The sequence below is a fragment of the Aquarana catesbeiana genome, linkage group LG11, assembly GCF_042186555.1.
Source record: "Aquarana catesbeiana isolate 2022-GZ linkage group LG11, ASM4218655v1, whole genome shotgun sequence".
In the NCBI taxonomy this organism is placed as follows: Eukaryota; Metazoa; Chordata; class Amphibia; order Anura; family Ranidae; genus Aquarana; species Aquarana catesbeiana.
In genome coordinates, this window is record NC_133334.1 from 660,238 (window position 1) to 672,866 (window position 12,629).

The following is a 12,629-nucleotide window of genomic DNA, read 5'->3' on the forward strand; positions in this document are numbered from 1 at the left end:
CTGTATTGTCCAGTACATATCTCGCATATAGTCAGTATATACCCTCTGTATAGTTTAATATATACTCCCGTATAGTAAAATAATACCCACTATTTAACCTATTATATACCTCCCAGTCCAGTATATAACCCCCCCCCCCCCTCTGTAGGGTATCCTTCCTCTGCCCCTCTTCTGTTAAACTCTGCAGAGTTTAGTGGGGTATTGGGGGGGGGGGGTAAATTCTCCTCCAATCTGGCCCCCCTGTGTTGTAGTTTCGTGTCCCCCCCCCCCCTCTCTGCAGAGCTGTAAAGTTATGAAAGTTCCGGGATGGGGGGGGGATTCAGAGCCCCCCCTCTATAGTATCGTGCCCCCCCCCCCCCTCTATAGTATGGGCCCCCCCCCCCCCTCAAGTGAAGTTTAGTGGGGAATTAGGGTATGGGGGGGGGGGGAATTCTCCTCCAATCCAATCTGGACCCCCTGTGTAGTGTCGTGTCCCCCCCCCCCTCTCTGCAGAGCTGTAAAGTTATTACTGGAGTTCTCCCCGGGAGGGGGGGTGGGTGCCCTCCTCCAATCAGAGCCCCCCCTCTATAATATCGTGCCCCCCCAATCATATGAAGTTGCCCCCCCGGGATATGAGGGGATGTCCTCCTCCAACCAGAGCCCCCCTCTATAATATCGTCATATGAAGTTCCCTCCTCCAATCAGAGCCCCCCCCGGGGTGGTGCCGGTCCGGGATTGGTCGGTCCCCCCCTATAAGAAGGACAGGTGTCTCACACAGGGGGGAGACGCGGAGATGGAGTTGCTGTCGGTCGGAGCGCCCCCAGTGGCCGATCTCGGGGAGTCTTGTCTGTACGATCTGTACGATGATCTCAGCTTCTTGGAGGATCTGGAGCCGCGGTTGGTGACTTTGCTGAAGCCGGAGGGTGGCCCCGAGGAGGAGGAGCATATCCGCGCCCCCAGTGGCCACCACCAGGCCGGCCGATGTCTTCTCTGGGCTTGTAAAGCGTGTAAGAGGAAGACCAGCTCGGCCGATCGGAGGAGAGCCGCCACCATGCGGGAGAGAAGGAGACTCAGCAAAGTCAATGAAGCCTTCGAGACCCTAAAGAGGTGCACCAGCCCCAACCCCAACCAGCGCCTCCCGAAGGTGGAGATCCTCCGAAACGCCATCCGATACATCGAGAGCCTACAGAGCCTTCTCCGGGACCACCAACCGGACACCTACCTCCGAGACCCCCAACCGGACACCTACCTCCGAGACCCCCACTCCTACCCCAACATAGAACCCTACTCCGGGGACTCCGACACCTCCAGCCCCGGGTCCAACTGCTCCGATGGCATGGTGAGTCCGATAGGGGGGCACGGGGTGGGGAGACCATGATGGATGGAATGGGGATATTACCAACCGACAGTAAATTTATAATAATGTGTCGCTGGGGCCGATAAAGTGTAGCCGGGGCTGATAATGTGTCGCGGGGGCCAACAACCTGTCACTGGGGTCAATAATGCGTCGCCGGGGTCAATAATGTGTTGCAGGGGCCGATAATGTGTCTCTGGGTACGATAACCTGTCGCCGGGGCCAATAACCTGTCTCTGGGGCTGATAATATGTAGCTGGGGCTGATAACCTATCGCCGGGGCCAATGTGTCGCTGGGGCCAATAATAAGTCACTGGGGCTGATTATGTGTCGCTGGGGCTGATAAAGTGTAGCCGGGGCCAATAATGTGTCGCCGGGGCTGATAATGCGTCGGGGGGGCCAATAACCTTTTTCTGGGGCAGATAATGTGTCTCTGGGGCTGATAATGTATCACCGGGGACAATAACCTGTCGCTGGGGCCAATAATGTCTCTCTGGGGCAGATAATGTGTCTCTGGGGCAGATAATCTGTCTCTGGGTACGATAACCTGTTGCTGGGGCCAATAACGTGTCGCCGGGGCCGATAACTTGTCGCCGGGGCCAATAATGTGTCTCTGGATACGATAACCTGTTGCTGGGGCCAATAACGTGTCGCCGGGGCCGATAACTTGTCGCCGGGGCCAATAATGTGTCGCTGGGGCCGATAACCTGTCACCGGGGCCAATAATAAATCACTGGGGCAAATAATGTGTCGCCATGGCCAATAATGTGTCACCAGGGCCTATAACATGTCCCTGGGGCTGATAATGTGTCACTGGGGCAGATAAGGTGTTGCCTGGGGTTATTAATGTGTTGTTGGGGCCGATAACCTGTCGCCAGGGCTAATAATGTGTCACCGGGCCGATAATATGTCGCCGTGGCCAATAATAAGTCACTGGGGCCAATAATGTGTCGCTGGGGCCAATAATGTGTCCCCGGGGCAGATAAGGTGTTGCCTGGGGCAGATAACGTGTCTCCTAGGGCAAATAATGTGTCGTGGGGCCGATAATGTGTCACTGGGGCAGATAAGGTGTTGCCTGGGGCCGTTAATGTGTTGTTGGGGCCGATAATGTGTCGCTGAGGCCAACAATGTGTCACCGGGGCCGATATCCTGTTGCCGGGGCCGATAACGTGTCGCTGGGTCCAATAATAATTCGCTGGGGCCGATAATGTGTTACCAGGGCAGATAAGGTGTCATCTGGGGCCGATAATGTGTCACTGGGGCAGATAATGTGTCACTGGGGCAAATAATGTGTCACTGGGGCAGATAATGTGTCACTGGGGCAAATAATGTGTCACAGGGGGGCGATAACGTGATAATGTGTCGATGGGGCTGATAATGTGTCGCTGGGGCAGATAACCTGTCACCGGGGCCAATAATAAGTAACCAGGGCCGATAAGGTGTCACCTGGGGCTAATGTGTCGCTGGGGCCTGTAAGGTGTCATTGGGATAGATAAGGTGTCTCCTAGGGCAAATATTGTGTCGTGGGGCTGTTAATGTGTCACTGGGGCCGATATCCTGTTGCCGGGGCCAATAATAAGTCACTGGGGCAGATAATGTGTCTCCTGGGGCAGATAATGTGTCGCCTGGGGCAGATAATGTGTCGCCTGGGGCAGATAACGTGTCTCCTGGGGCAAATAATGTGTCACAGGGGAGCAGATAATGTGTCACTGGGGCAGATAATGTGTCACAGGGGGGCAGATAATGTGTCACTGGGGCAGATAATGTGTCGCCTGGGGCAGATAACGTGTCTCCTGGGGCAAATAATGTGTCACAGGGGAGCAGATAATGTGTCACTGGGGCAGATAATGTGTCACCGGGGCAGATAATGTGTCATTGGGGCAGATAATGTGTCACCTGGGGCAGATAACGTGTCTCCTGGGGCAAATAATGTGTCACAGGGGGGCAGATAATGTGTCACCGGGGCAGATAATGTGTCACTGGGGCAGATAACGTGTCTCCTGGGGCAAATAATGTGTCACAGGGGGGCTATAACGTGATAATGTGTTGCCTGGGGCAGATAAGGTGTCGCCTGGGGCAGATAAGGTGTCCCCTGGGGCAGATAAGGTGTCGTTGGGGCTGATAATGTGTCGCGATGTGTTGACTATTGTAAGTGTAAACCCGGGAAATGTCTGGTTATTTGGTCTTTCAGTGTTTCCATATCGGGTTTAAGTTCTGTCATTTTTCAGTTTGCCATTAAAAAAATGGGTTCCGGCAGTAAATTTTCCATGTTTTGTCCGTAAAATATACCTCAGAACCCTGAGATTAAAGGAAGTAGGAGGTATGAAAAAGGAGGAAGGTGATAGAATGAGGTATGGTGAGGAGGAAGGAGATGGAAGGAGATGGAAGGAGATATGTGAGGAGGAAGGAGGTATGGTGAGAAGAAATGAGATGGAAGGAGGAAGGAGATGGAAGGAGATATGTGAGGAGGAAGGAGGTATGGTGAGAAGAAATGAGATGGAAGGAGGTATGTGAGGAGGAAGGAGAGGGAAGGAGATATGGTGAGAAGGAAGGAGGTATGATGAGATATGGTGAGGAGGAAGGAGGCATGGTGAGGAGGAAGGAGGTTTGGTGAGAAGGTAGAAGAGGGAAGGAGGTATGGTAAGGAGGAAGGAAAGGGAAGCAGGTATGGTAAGGAGGAAGGAGAGCGAAGGAGGTATGATAAGGAGGAATGAGGTATGGTGAGGAGGAATGAGGTATAGTGAGAAGAAAGGAGGTATGATCAGAAGAAAGGAGATAGAAGGAGGTATGGTGAGAAGGAAGGAGAGGGAAGGAGGTATGGTGAGGAGGAAGGAGAGGGAAGGAGGTATGGTGAGGAGGAAGGAAAGGGAAGCAGGTATGGTGAGGAGGAAGGAGAGGGAAGGAGATATGGTGAGGAGGAAGGAGGTATGGTGAGAAGGAAGGAAAGGGAAGGAGGTATGATGAGGGGGAAGGAGGTATGGTGAGGAGGTATGATGAGGAGGAAAGAGAAAGAAGTATGGTGAAGAGGAAGGAGACGGAAGGAGGTATTATGAGAAGAAAGGAGATGGAAGGAGATATTGTGTGGAGGAATGAGGTATGGTGAGGAGGAAGGAGAGGGAAGGAGGTATGGTGAGGAGGAATGAGGTATGGTAAGGAGGAAGGAGGTATGATTAGAAGAAAGGAGATGGAAGGAGGTGTGGTGAGGAGGAAGGAGAGGGAAGGAGGTATTATGAAGAGGAAGGAGGTATGGTGAGGAGGAAGGAGAGGGAAGGAGGTATGGTGAGAAGGAAGGAGAGGGAAGCAGGTATTATGAGGAGGAAGGAGGTATGATGAGGAGGGAGGAGGTATGTAGAGGAAGAAGGAGAGGGAAGGAGGTATGGTGAGGAGGAAGGAGGTATGATGAGAAGAAAGGAGATGGAAGGAGATATGGTAAGGAGGAAGGAGGTATGGTGAGGAGGAATGAGAGGGAAGGAGGTATTATGAGGAGGAAGGAGGTATGTAGAGGAGGAAGGAAAGGGAAGGAGGTATGGTGAGAAGGAAGGAGAGGGAAGGAGGTATGGTGAGGAGGAAGGAGAGGGAAGGAGGTATGGTGAAGAAGAAGGAAAGGGAAGGAGGTTTGGTGAGGAGGAAGGAGATAGAAGGAGATATGGTGAGGAGGAAGGAGGTATGGTGAGAAGGAAGGAAAGGGAAGGAGGTATGATGAGGAGGAAGGAGGTATGGTGAGGAGGAAGGAGAGGGGAGGAGGTATGATGAGGAGGAAAGAAGTATGGTGAGGAGGAAGGAGAGGGAAGGAAGTATGGTGAGAAGGAAGGAGAGGGAAGCAGGTATTATGAGGAGGAAGGAGGTATGATGAGGAGGGAGGAGGTATGTAGAGGAAGAAGGAGAGGGAAGGAGGTATGGTGAGGAGGAAGGAGGTATGATGAGAAGAAAGGAGATGGAAGGAGATATGGTAAGGAGGAAGGAGGTATGGTGAGGAGGAATGAGAGGGAAGGAGGTATTATGAGGAGGAAGGAGGTATGTAGAGGAGGAAGGAAAGGGAAGGAGGTATGGTGAGAAGGAAGGAGAGGGAAGGAGGTATGGTGAGGAGGAAGGAGAGGGAAGGAGGTATGGTGAAGAAGAAGGAAAGGGAAGGAGGTTTGGTGAGGAGGAAGGAGATAGAAGGAGATATGGTGAGGAGGAAGGAGGTATGGTGAGAAGGAAGGAAAGGGAAGGAGGTATGATGAGGAGGAAGGAGGTATGGTGAGGAGGAAGGAGAGGGAAGGAAGTATGGTGAGGAGGAAGGAGAGGGAAGGAAGTATGGTGAAGAGGAAGGAGACAGAAGGAGGTATGATGAGAAGGAAGGAGGCATGATGAGAAGAAAGGAGATGGAAGGAGATATTGTGTGGAGGAATGAGGTATAGTGAGGAGGAAGGAGAGGGAAGGAGGTATGGTGAGGAGGAATGAGGTATGGTAAGGAGGAAGGAGGTATGATTAGAAGAAAGGAGCTGGAGATATGGTGAGAAGGAAGAAGGTATGGTGAGGAGGAAGGAGAGGGAAGGAAGCATGATGAGGAGGAAGGAGAGAGCAGGAGGTATAATGAGGAGGAAGGAGGTATGATGAGGAGGAAGGAGGTATGGTGAGAAGTAGGGCTGCAACTAACGATTATTTTCATAATCGATTAGTTGGTCGATTATTGTTTCGATTAATCGATTAATCGGTTAATAACCTTAAAAAAAAGTGTGGTGTATAATTTAGTTAGTATGTAAAGTTTTTTTTAAAAAAAACAATGTATTCTTAAATATCTCTATGCAGTGGTAAATATAAACAACCAACTATATGGTTAGGGAGCAAAATATTAAATCCACTCTGAGAATAACAGACAGAAGAGATATACTATATATACACTATTAGAAGAGAAATACAGTTTTTTGGCCAATTTGTTGTTGGGCAGATTAAAAAATACAAATTGCTGCAAAAACGAATTACATGCTTTTCTGCAGCTTCTCCATTGAAGTATATTGAACCAAAAAAGCACCGTTTTGCGTTAAAAAAAAAAAAAAAGTCCCTGACCCTTTCCAAATACGCAGCGGCTGAAAAAAAGTATAGTTGTGAACGTGTCCCATAGAAAACCATGTTAAATGAACTGTAGTGTGTTTCTGCAAAAAGCACCAAAAAACACAAAGATGTAAACCAGGTCTAAAATGTTTAGTAACATAATGGGGTTAAAAAAAACTAAAATGAGCCCTTTATAGTACAAAAAAAGAAAATGATCACTACTGTAAGGGGTTAATTTTTTTAATGTAGAACTGTGAAAGTAATATTTACAGTAGCGATTATTTGCTCTTTTTGTACTATAAAGGGCTAATTTTATTATTTTTAACCCCATTATGTTACTGGCCGATTAATCGATTATGAAAATAGTAATCGATTAATTTCATAATCGATTAGTTGTCGATTAATCGATTAGTTGTTTCAGCCCTAGTGAGAAGAAAGGAGATGGAAGGAGATATGGTGAGGAGAGAGGAGGTATGGTGAGGAGGAAGGAGAGGGAAGGAGGTATGGTGAGGAGGAAGGAGAGGGAAGGAGGTATGGTGAGGAGGAAGGAGAGGGAAAGAGGTATGATGAGGAGGAATGAGGTATGGTGATGAGGAAGTAGAGGGAAAGGGGTATGGTGAGGAGGAAGGAGGTATGATGAGAAGAAAGGAGATGGAAGGAGATATGGTGAGGAGGAAGGAGGTATGGTGAGGAAGAAAGAGAGGGAAGGAGGTATGATGAGGAGGAAGGAGGTATGGTGAGAAGGAGGGAGGTATGGTGAGAAGAAAGGAGATGGAAGGACGATATGGTGAGGAGGAAAGAGAGGGAAGGAGGTATGGTGAGGAGGAAGGAGAGGGAAGGAGGTATGATGAGGAGGAATGAGGTATGGTGAGGAGGAAGGAGAGGGAAGGAGGTATGGTGAGGAGGAAGGAGAGGGAAGGAGGTATGATGAGGAGGAATGAGGTATAATGAGAAGAAAGGAGAGGGAAGGAGGTATGGTGGGGAGGAAGGAGTTATGGTGAGGAGGAAGGAGAGGGAAGCAGGTATGGTGAGGAGGAATGAGGTATGGTGAGGAGGAAGGAGAGGGAAGGAGGTATTATGAGAAGGAAGGCGGTATGATTAGAAGAAAGGAGAAGGAAGGAGGTATGGTGAGGAGGATGGAGCGGGAAGGAGGTATGATGAGGAGGAAGGAGGTATGTAGAGGAGGAAGGAGAGGGAAGGAAGTATGGTGAGGAGGAAGGAGGTATGATGAGAAGAAAGGAGATGGAAGGAGGTATGGTGAGGAGGAAGGGGGTATGGTGAGGAGGAAGGAGAGGGAAGGAGGTATTATGAGGAGGAAGGAGGTATGTAGAGGAGGAAGGAAAGGGAAGGAGGTATGGTGAAAAAGAAGGAAAGGGAAGGAGGTATGGTGAGGAGGAAGGAGAGTGAAGAAGAAGGAAAGGGAAGGAGGTTTGGTGAGGAGGAAGAAGGAGAGGGAAGGAGGTATGGTAAAGAAGAAGGAAAGGGAAGGAGGTTTGGTGAGGAGGACGGAGAGGGAAGGAGGTATGGTGAGGAGGAAGGAGAGGGAAGGAGGTATGGTGAGGAGGAAGGAGAGGGAAGGAGGTATGGTGAGGAGGAAGGAGAGGGAAGGAGGTATGGTGAGGAGGAAGGAGAGGGAAGAAGGTTTGGTGAGGAGGAGGGAGAGGGAAGGAGGTATGGTGAGGAGGAAGGGGAGGGAAGGAGGTATGTAGAGGAGGAAGGAGAGGGAAGGAGGTATGTAGAGGAGGAAGGAGAGGGAAGGAGGTATGTTGAGGAGGAAGGAGAGGGAAGGAGGTATGGTGAAGAAGAAGGAAAGGGAAGGAGGTTTGGTGAGGAGGAAGAAGGAGAGGGAAGGAGGTATGGTGAAGAAGAAGGAAAGGGAAGGAGGTTTGGTGAGGAGGATGGAGAGGGAAGGAGGTATGGTGAGGAGGAAGGAGAGGGAAGGAGGTATGGTGAGGAGGAAGGAGAGGGAAGGAGGTATGGTGAGGAGGAAGGAGAGAGAAGGAGGTATGGTGATGAGGAAGGAGGTATGGTGAGGAGGAAGGAGAGGGAAGGAGGCATGGTAAGGAGGAAGGGGAGGGAAGGAGGTATGTAGAGGAGGAAGGAGAGGGAAGGAGGTATGGTGAGGAGGAAGGAGAGGGAAGGAGGTGTGGTGAGGAGGAAGGAGGTATGGTGAGGAGGAAGGAGAGGGAAGGAGGTATGGTGAGGAGGAAGGGGAGGGAAGGAGGTATGTAGAGGAGGAAGGAGAGGGAAGGAAGTATGGTGAGGAGGAAGGAGAGGGAAGGAGGTATGGTGAGGAGGAAGGAGAGGGAAGGAGGTATGGTGAGGAGGAAGGAGAGGGAAGGAGGTGTGGTGAGGAGGAAGGAGGTATGGTAGATGGGTTGACTGGTGACCAAGTGAATGGGTTGGTACATTATAAAGATGGAATCTTCGGAAGATGTTGATGTGGTGGGATTATTGGTGTCAGTAATGGTGGGTCATCTTTCTGATATAACGGGGGGGGGATCTCATTAATAGTGATAACAATAGCAGAGGATCAAAGATGGAGGAATGTCTGAATTCCAGGGATAGTCAGGGACCACCAACACCCAGGGCAGAGGGGCAGAATCTGAACTAAGATTGAGGGGGCCGTAGCCTGACCAGTGTGCTCCTTCTTCACAGATAGACTACAGTGCACCTCCCCCATGTACCAGCCGGAGGAGGAACAGCTACGACAGTAACTACTACTCTGACAGCACCAGCGGTAAGTACCGTGTGTCCCTTCCCCTGGATATTATGGATCATATGTTTTATCATAGTCTATCCGGTTTGATGATGGTTTGTTATGTAATTTGGTGTATATTGTATATTTGGTGATATGATGGGGAAGGAGAAGGTGATTCAGGGAAACAATGTTGATGTTGTGCAGCGAAGGAACAATGTGTGTAGATTATATCCATCAGGAGGATAATATGTAATCTAATAATAATCCTGACTCAGTGGTTAACCCCAACCCTAACCTTAACCCTATCCTCAACTCCAACCCTATCCTCAACTCCAACCCTAACCTTATCCTCAATTCTAACCCAAAGCCCAAGGCCAACCTCAACCCTAACCCTATCCTCAACTCCAATCCTAACCTTATCCTCAACTCCAACCCTAACCTTATCCTCAATTCTAACCCAAAGCCCAAGGCCAACCTCAACCCTAACCCTATCCTCAACTCCAATCCTAACCTCAACTCCAACCCTAACCTTATCCTCAATTCTAACCCAAAGCCCAAGGCCAACCTCAACCCTAACCCTATCCTCAACTCCAATCCTAAACCAAGGCTCAACTCTAACCCCAACCCCAACTCTATCCTCAACTCCAACCCTAAGCCCAACCCCAACTTTAACCCCAACCTTATCCTCAACTCCAAACCTAACCCTAACTCCAACCATAATTCTAACCCCAGGAGTGATTTATTCTGTTGTGCAGCAAAGGAACAATGTGTGTAGAATATATCCAGCGGGAGATAATAATAATGTAATCTAATAGTTATCTTGACTCTAGGGTTACCCCGAAGCCCAACCTCAAATCTAACCCCAACCTCAACTTTAACCCCAACTCTAAACCCAGACCTTAACCCCCACCCTAACTCTAACATTAACCCTAAGCACAAACCTAACCCCAACTCCAACCCTAACACTAGCCCTCCAGGGGTGATTTCTTATGTTGTGCAGCGAAGGAACAATGGGGATTATTTACGAAAGGCAAATCCACTTTGCACTGCAAGTGCACTTGTAAGTGCAGTCGCTCTAGATCTGAGGGGAAGATCTGAAATGAGGGGAAGCTCTGCTGATTTTATCATCCAATCATGTGCAAGCTAAAATGCTGTTTTTTATTTTTCTTGCATGTCCTCCTCAGATCTACAGCGACTGCACTTGCAGTGCAAAGTGGAGTTGCCTTTCGTAAATAACCCCCTATGTGTGTAGATTATATCCATCAGGAGTTAATAATAATGTCATCTAATACTAATCTTGACTCTAGGGTGAACCCTCAACCCCAAACCCTAACCAGGAACCTAATCCCAACATCAACCCTAACCTCAACCGTAACCCCAAACCTAACCCCAACCTCAACCCCAACTCTAACCAGGAACCTAATCCCTAACCTCAACCCTAACCCCAAACCTAACCCCAAACCTAACCCTAACCCCAACTCTAACCAGGAACCTAATCCCAACATCAGCCCTAACCTTAACCGTAACCCTAACCTCAACCCCAACTCTAACCAGGAACCTAATCCCAACATCAATCATAACTCTAACCAGGAACCTAATCCAACATCAACCCTAACCTTAACCGTAACCCCAAACCTAACCCTAACCCCAACCTCAACCCCAACTCGAACGAGGAACCTAATCCCAACATCAACCCTAACCTTAACCGTAACCCCAAACCTAACCCTAACCCCAACCTCAACCCCAACACTAACCAGGAACCTAATCCCAACATCAGCCCTAACCTTAACCGTAAACCCTAACCCCAACCTCAACCCCAACTCTAACCAGGAACCTAATCCCAACATCAACCCTAACCTCAACCTCAACTCTAACCAGGAACCTAATCCCAACATCAACCCTAACTCTAACCAGGAACCTAATCCCAACATCAGCCCTAACCTTAACTTTAACCCCAAACCTAACCCTAACCCCAAACCCAAATCTAACCAGGAACCTAATCCCAACATCAATCCTAACTCTAACCAGGAACCTAATCCCAACATCAACCCTAACCTCAACCCCAACTCTAACCAGGAACCTAATCCCAACATCAACCCTAACCTCAACCCCAGCTCTAACCAGGAACCTAATCCCAACATCAACCCTAACCCCAACTGTAACCCCAAACCTAACCCCAATTTCCACCCTAACTCTAACCTCAGAGTGATTTCTTTCTTTGTCCTCTGATCCTAAACAATTATTTTTGTCTTAATAATTTAGAGTGGGGGGAGGAGAACAGTGGGGGAGCGCTGACGGCGTTGTTCTGCCAGAGGAGGACAGTAAAGTGATTGGTGTCCCGATTTGTCTGATTGGCTGCCTGGCATGTCTCATAGATGTGTCTGCTGTCATTGGGCCACCATGACGCGGTCCGTGGGTATCTCCCAAGGGGGTTGCAATCATTCTCTCTCTCTGCTGGTCCTTCCTCTTCCAGTCTTCCACCCTTCACTGATATTATGTCTTCTTTTCAGACACAAGACCCGGAAAGAATTCTGTCGTCTCCAGTCTAGACTGCCTGTCCAGCATTGTGGAGAGAATTTCCACAGAGAACCCCAGCTGTGCCCTGCTGCCATCTGTGGAAAGTGAAGGCAGTCCCTGTTCACCCCTGCAGGGGGAGACACTGAGTGACAGGAGTAGTACTGTTCCTTCTCCCAGCAGTTGCACACAGATCCCTCAGGAAAGCAGCAGCTCCATTTACCAGGTCTTATAAGGAGAGGGTTAGCGCCCCCGACATTATTTATTTCTCCGGAGAGAAGTCTGAACAGGACGGGTCTCTGCAGCCTTTTCCAGATCTGCCCGTTTTCTGGACCTTGGAACATTCAGGCCTGGGTGATGGCAGAGGGGTATCCTCACCCCAGCCAATGAGAGGACCAGTTTGTGGACCACTTTTGTAAGATTTTTTATATATTGCTGTAAATAAGAGTCGCCCCCTATGGGTGGGATATTTAATATTCTTCCTTGTGTTGTGCCAAATGCTGACTTTCTATATTTATATGGTGTGAATGCCGCGGATGACTTCTAAATAAAGAACGTTATTTATAATCGTGTCGCCATTTGTCATTCCATGTCAGCAGCTGCTCTCCGACCCCCAGAGCCCAGGAACACTGGCCCCGCCCCTGGACCCTACAACAGCCAATCAGACTTCCCTGCACTGATTAGTGACAGGTTGTGATTGGTTGCTGATCAGTTGACTTTTCCTTATTCAATGTATATAAACATACCTATTATTGGATGAGATGAAGAGCGGGTCACCCCTTCGAGATTCCTCCTTGTCCTGTCTGCATACACAGGGAAATCCTGAGTGCATGGAATGTCGTCACTTCTGTGCAGGGGGAGGCAACCTTAGAGGGGCGGAGATCTACCTGAACAACATGGGAGGAGTCACCGGGCACAGTGCCGCCCCTAATGCCTGATTTAAACCTCTAATTGCCGTATTACCGTATGGCAATCGTCGGCAAACATGGGTGTAAATCAGGCAACATATCACCTCCTCACCACCTGTCACACACTCGGGTCACTTTT

The 12,629-nt window shown here is 49.3% G+C and overlaps 1 protein-coding gene across 1 annotated transcript; it reads left to right on the forward strand.

Annotated features, from left to right (window-relative positions):
• Positions 1-743: 743 nt before the first annotated feature.
• MYOD1 (myogenic differentiation 1) lies at positions 744-12,117 on the forward strand. The gene is made up of 3 exons (XM_073603930.1): positions 744-1,318; positions 9,026-9,107; positions 11,579-12,117. Exons 1-3 carry the CDS (start codon positions 773-775, stop codon positions 11,815-11,817), a joined length of 867 nt encoding a protein of 288 aa, XP_073460031.1. The 5' UTR covers positions 744-772; the 3' UTR covers positions 11,818-12,117.
• The last annotated feature ends 512 nt before the right edge of the window (positions 12,118-12,629 follow it).

Coding starts and splice junctions, on each gene's coding strand:
- MYOD1 (XM_073603930.1), top strand. CDS start 773: ATGGAGTTGCTGTCGGTCGGAGCGCCCCCAGTGGCCGATCTCGGGGAG. Junction 1,319..9,025: donor CCAACTGCTCCGATGGCATG/GTGAGTCCGATA, acceptor CCTTCTTCACAG/ATAGACTACAGTGCACCTCC. Junction 9,108..11,578: donor CTACTCTGACAGCACCAGCG/GTAAGTACCGTG, acceptor TCTTCTTTTCAG/ACACAAGACCCGGAAAGAAT.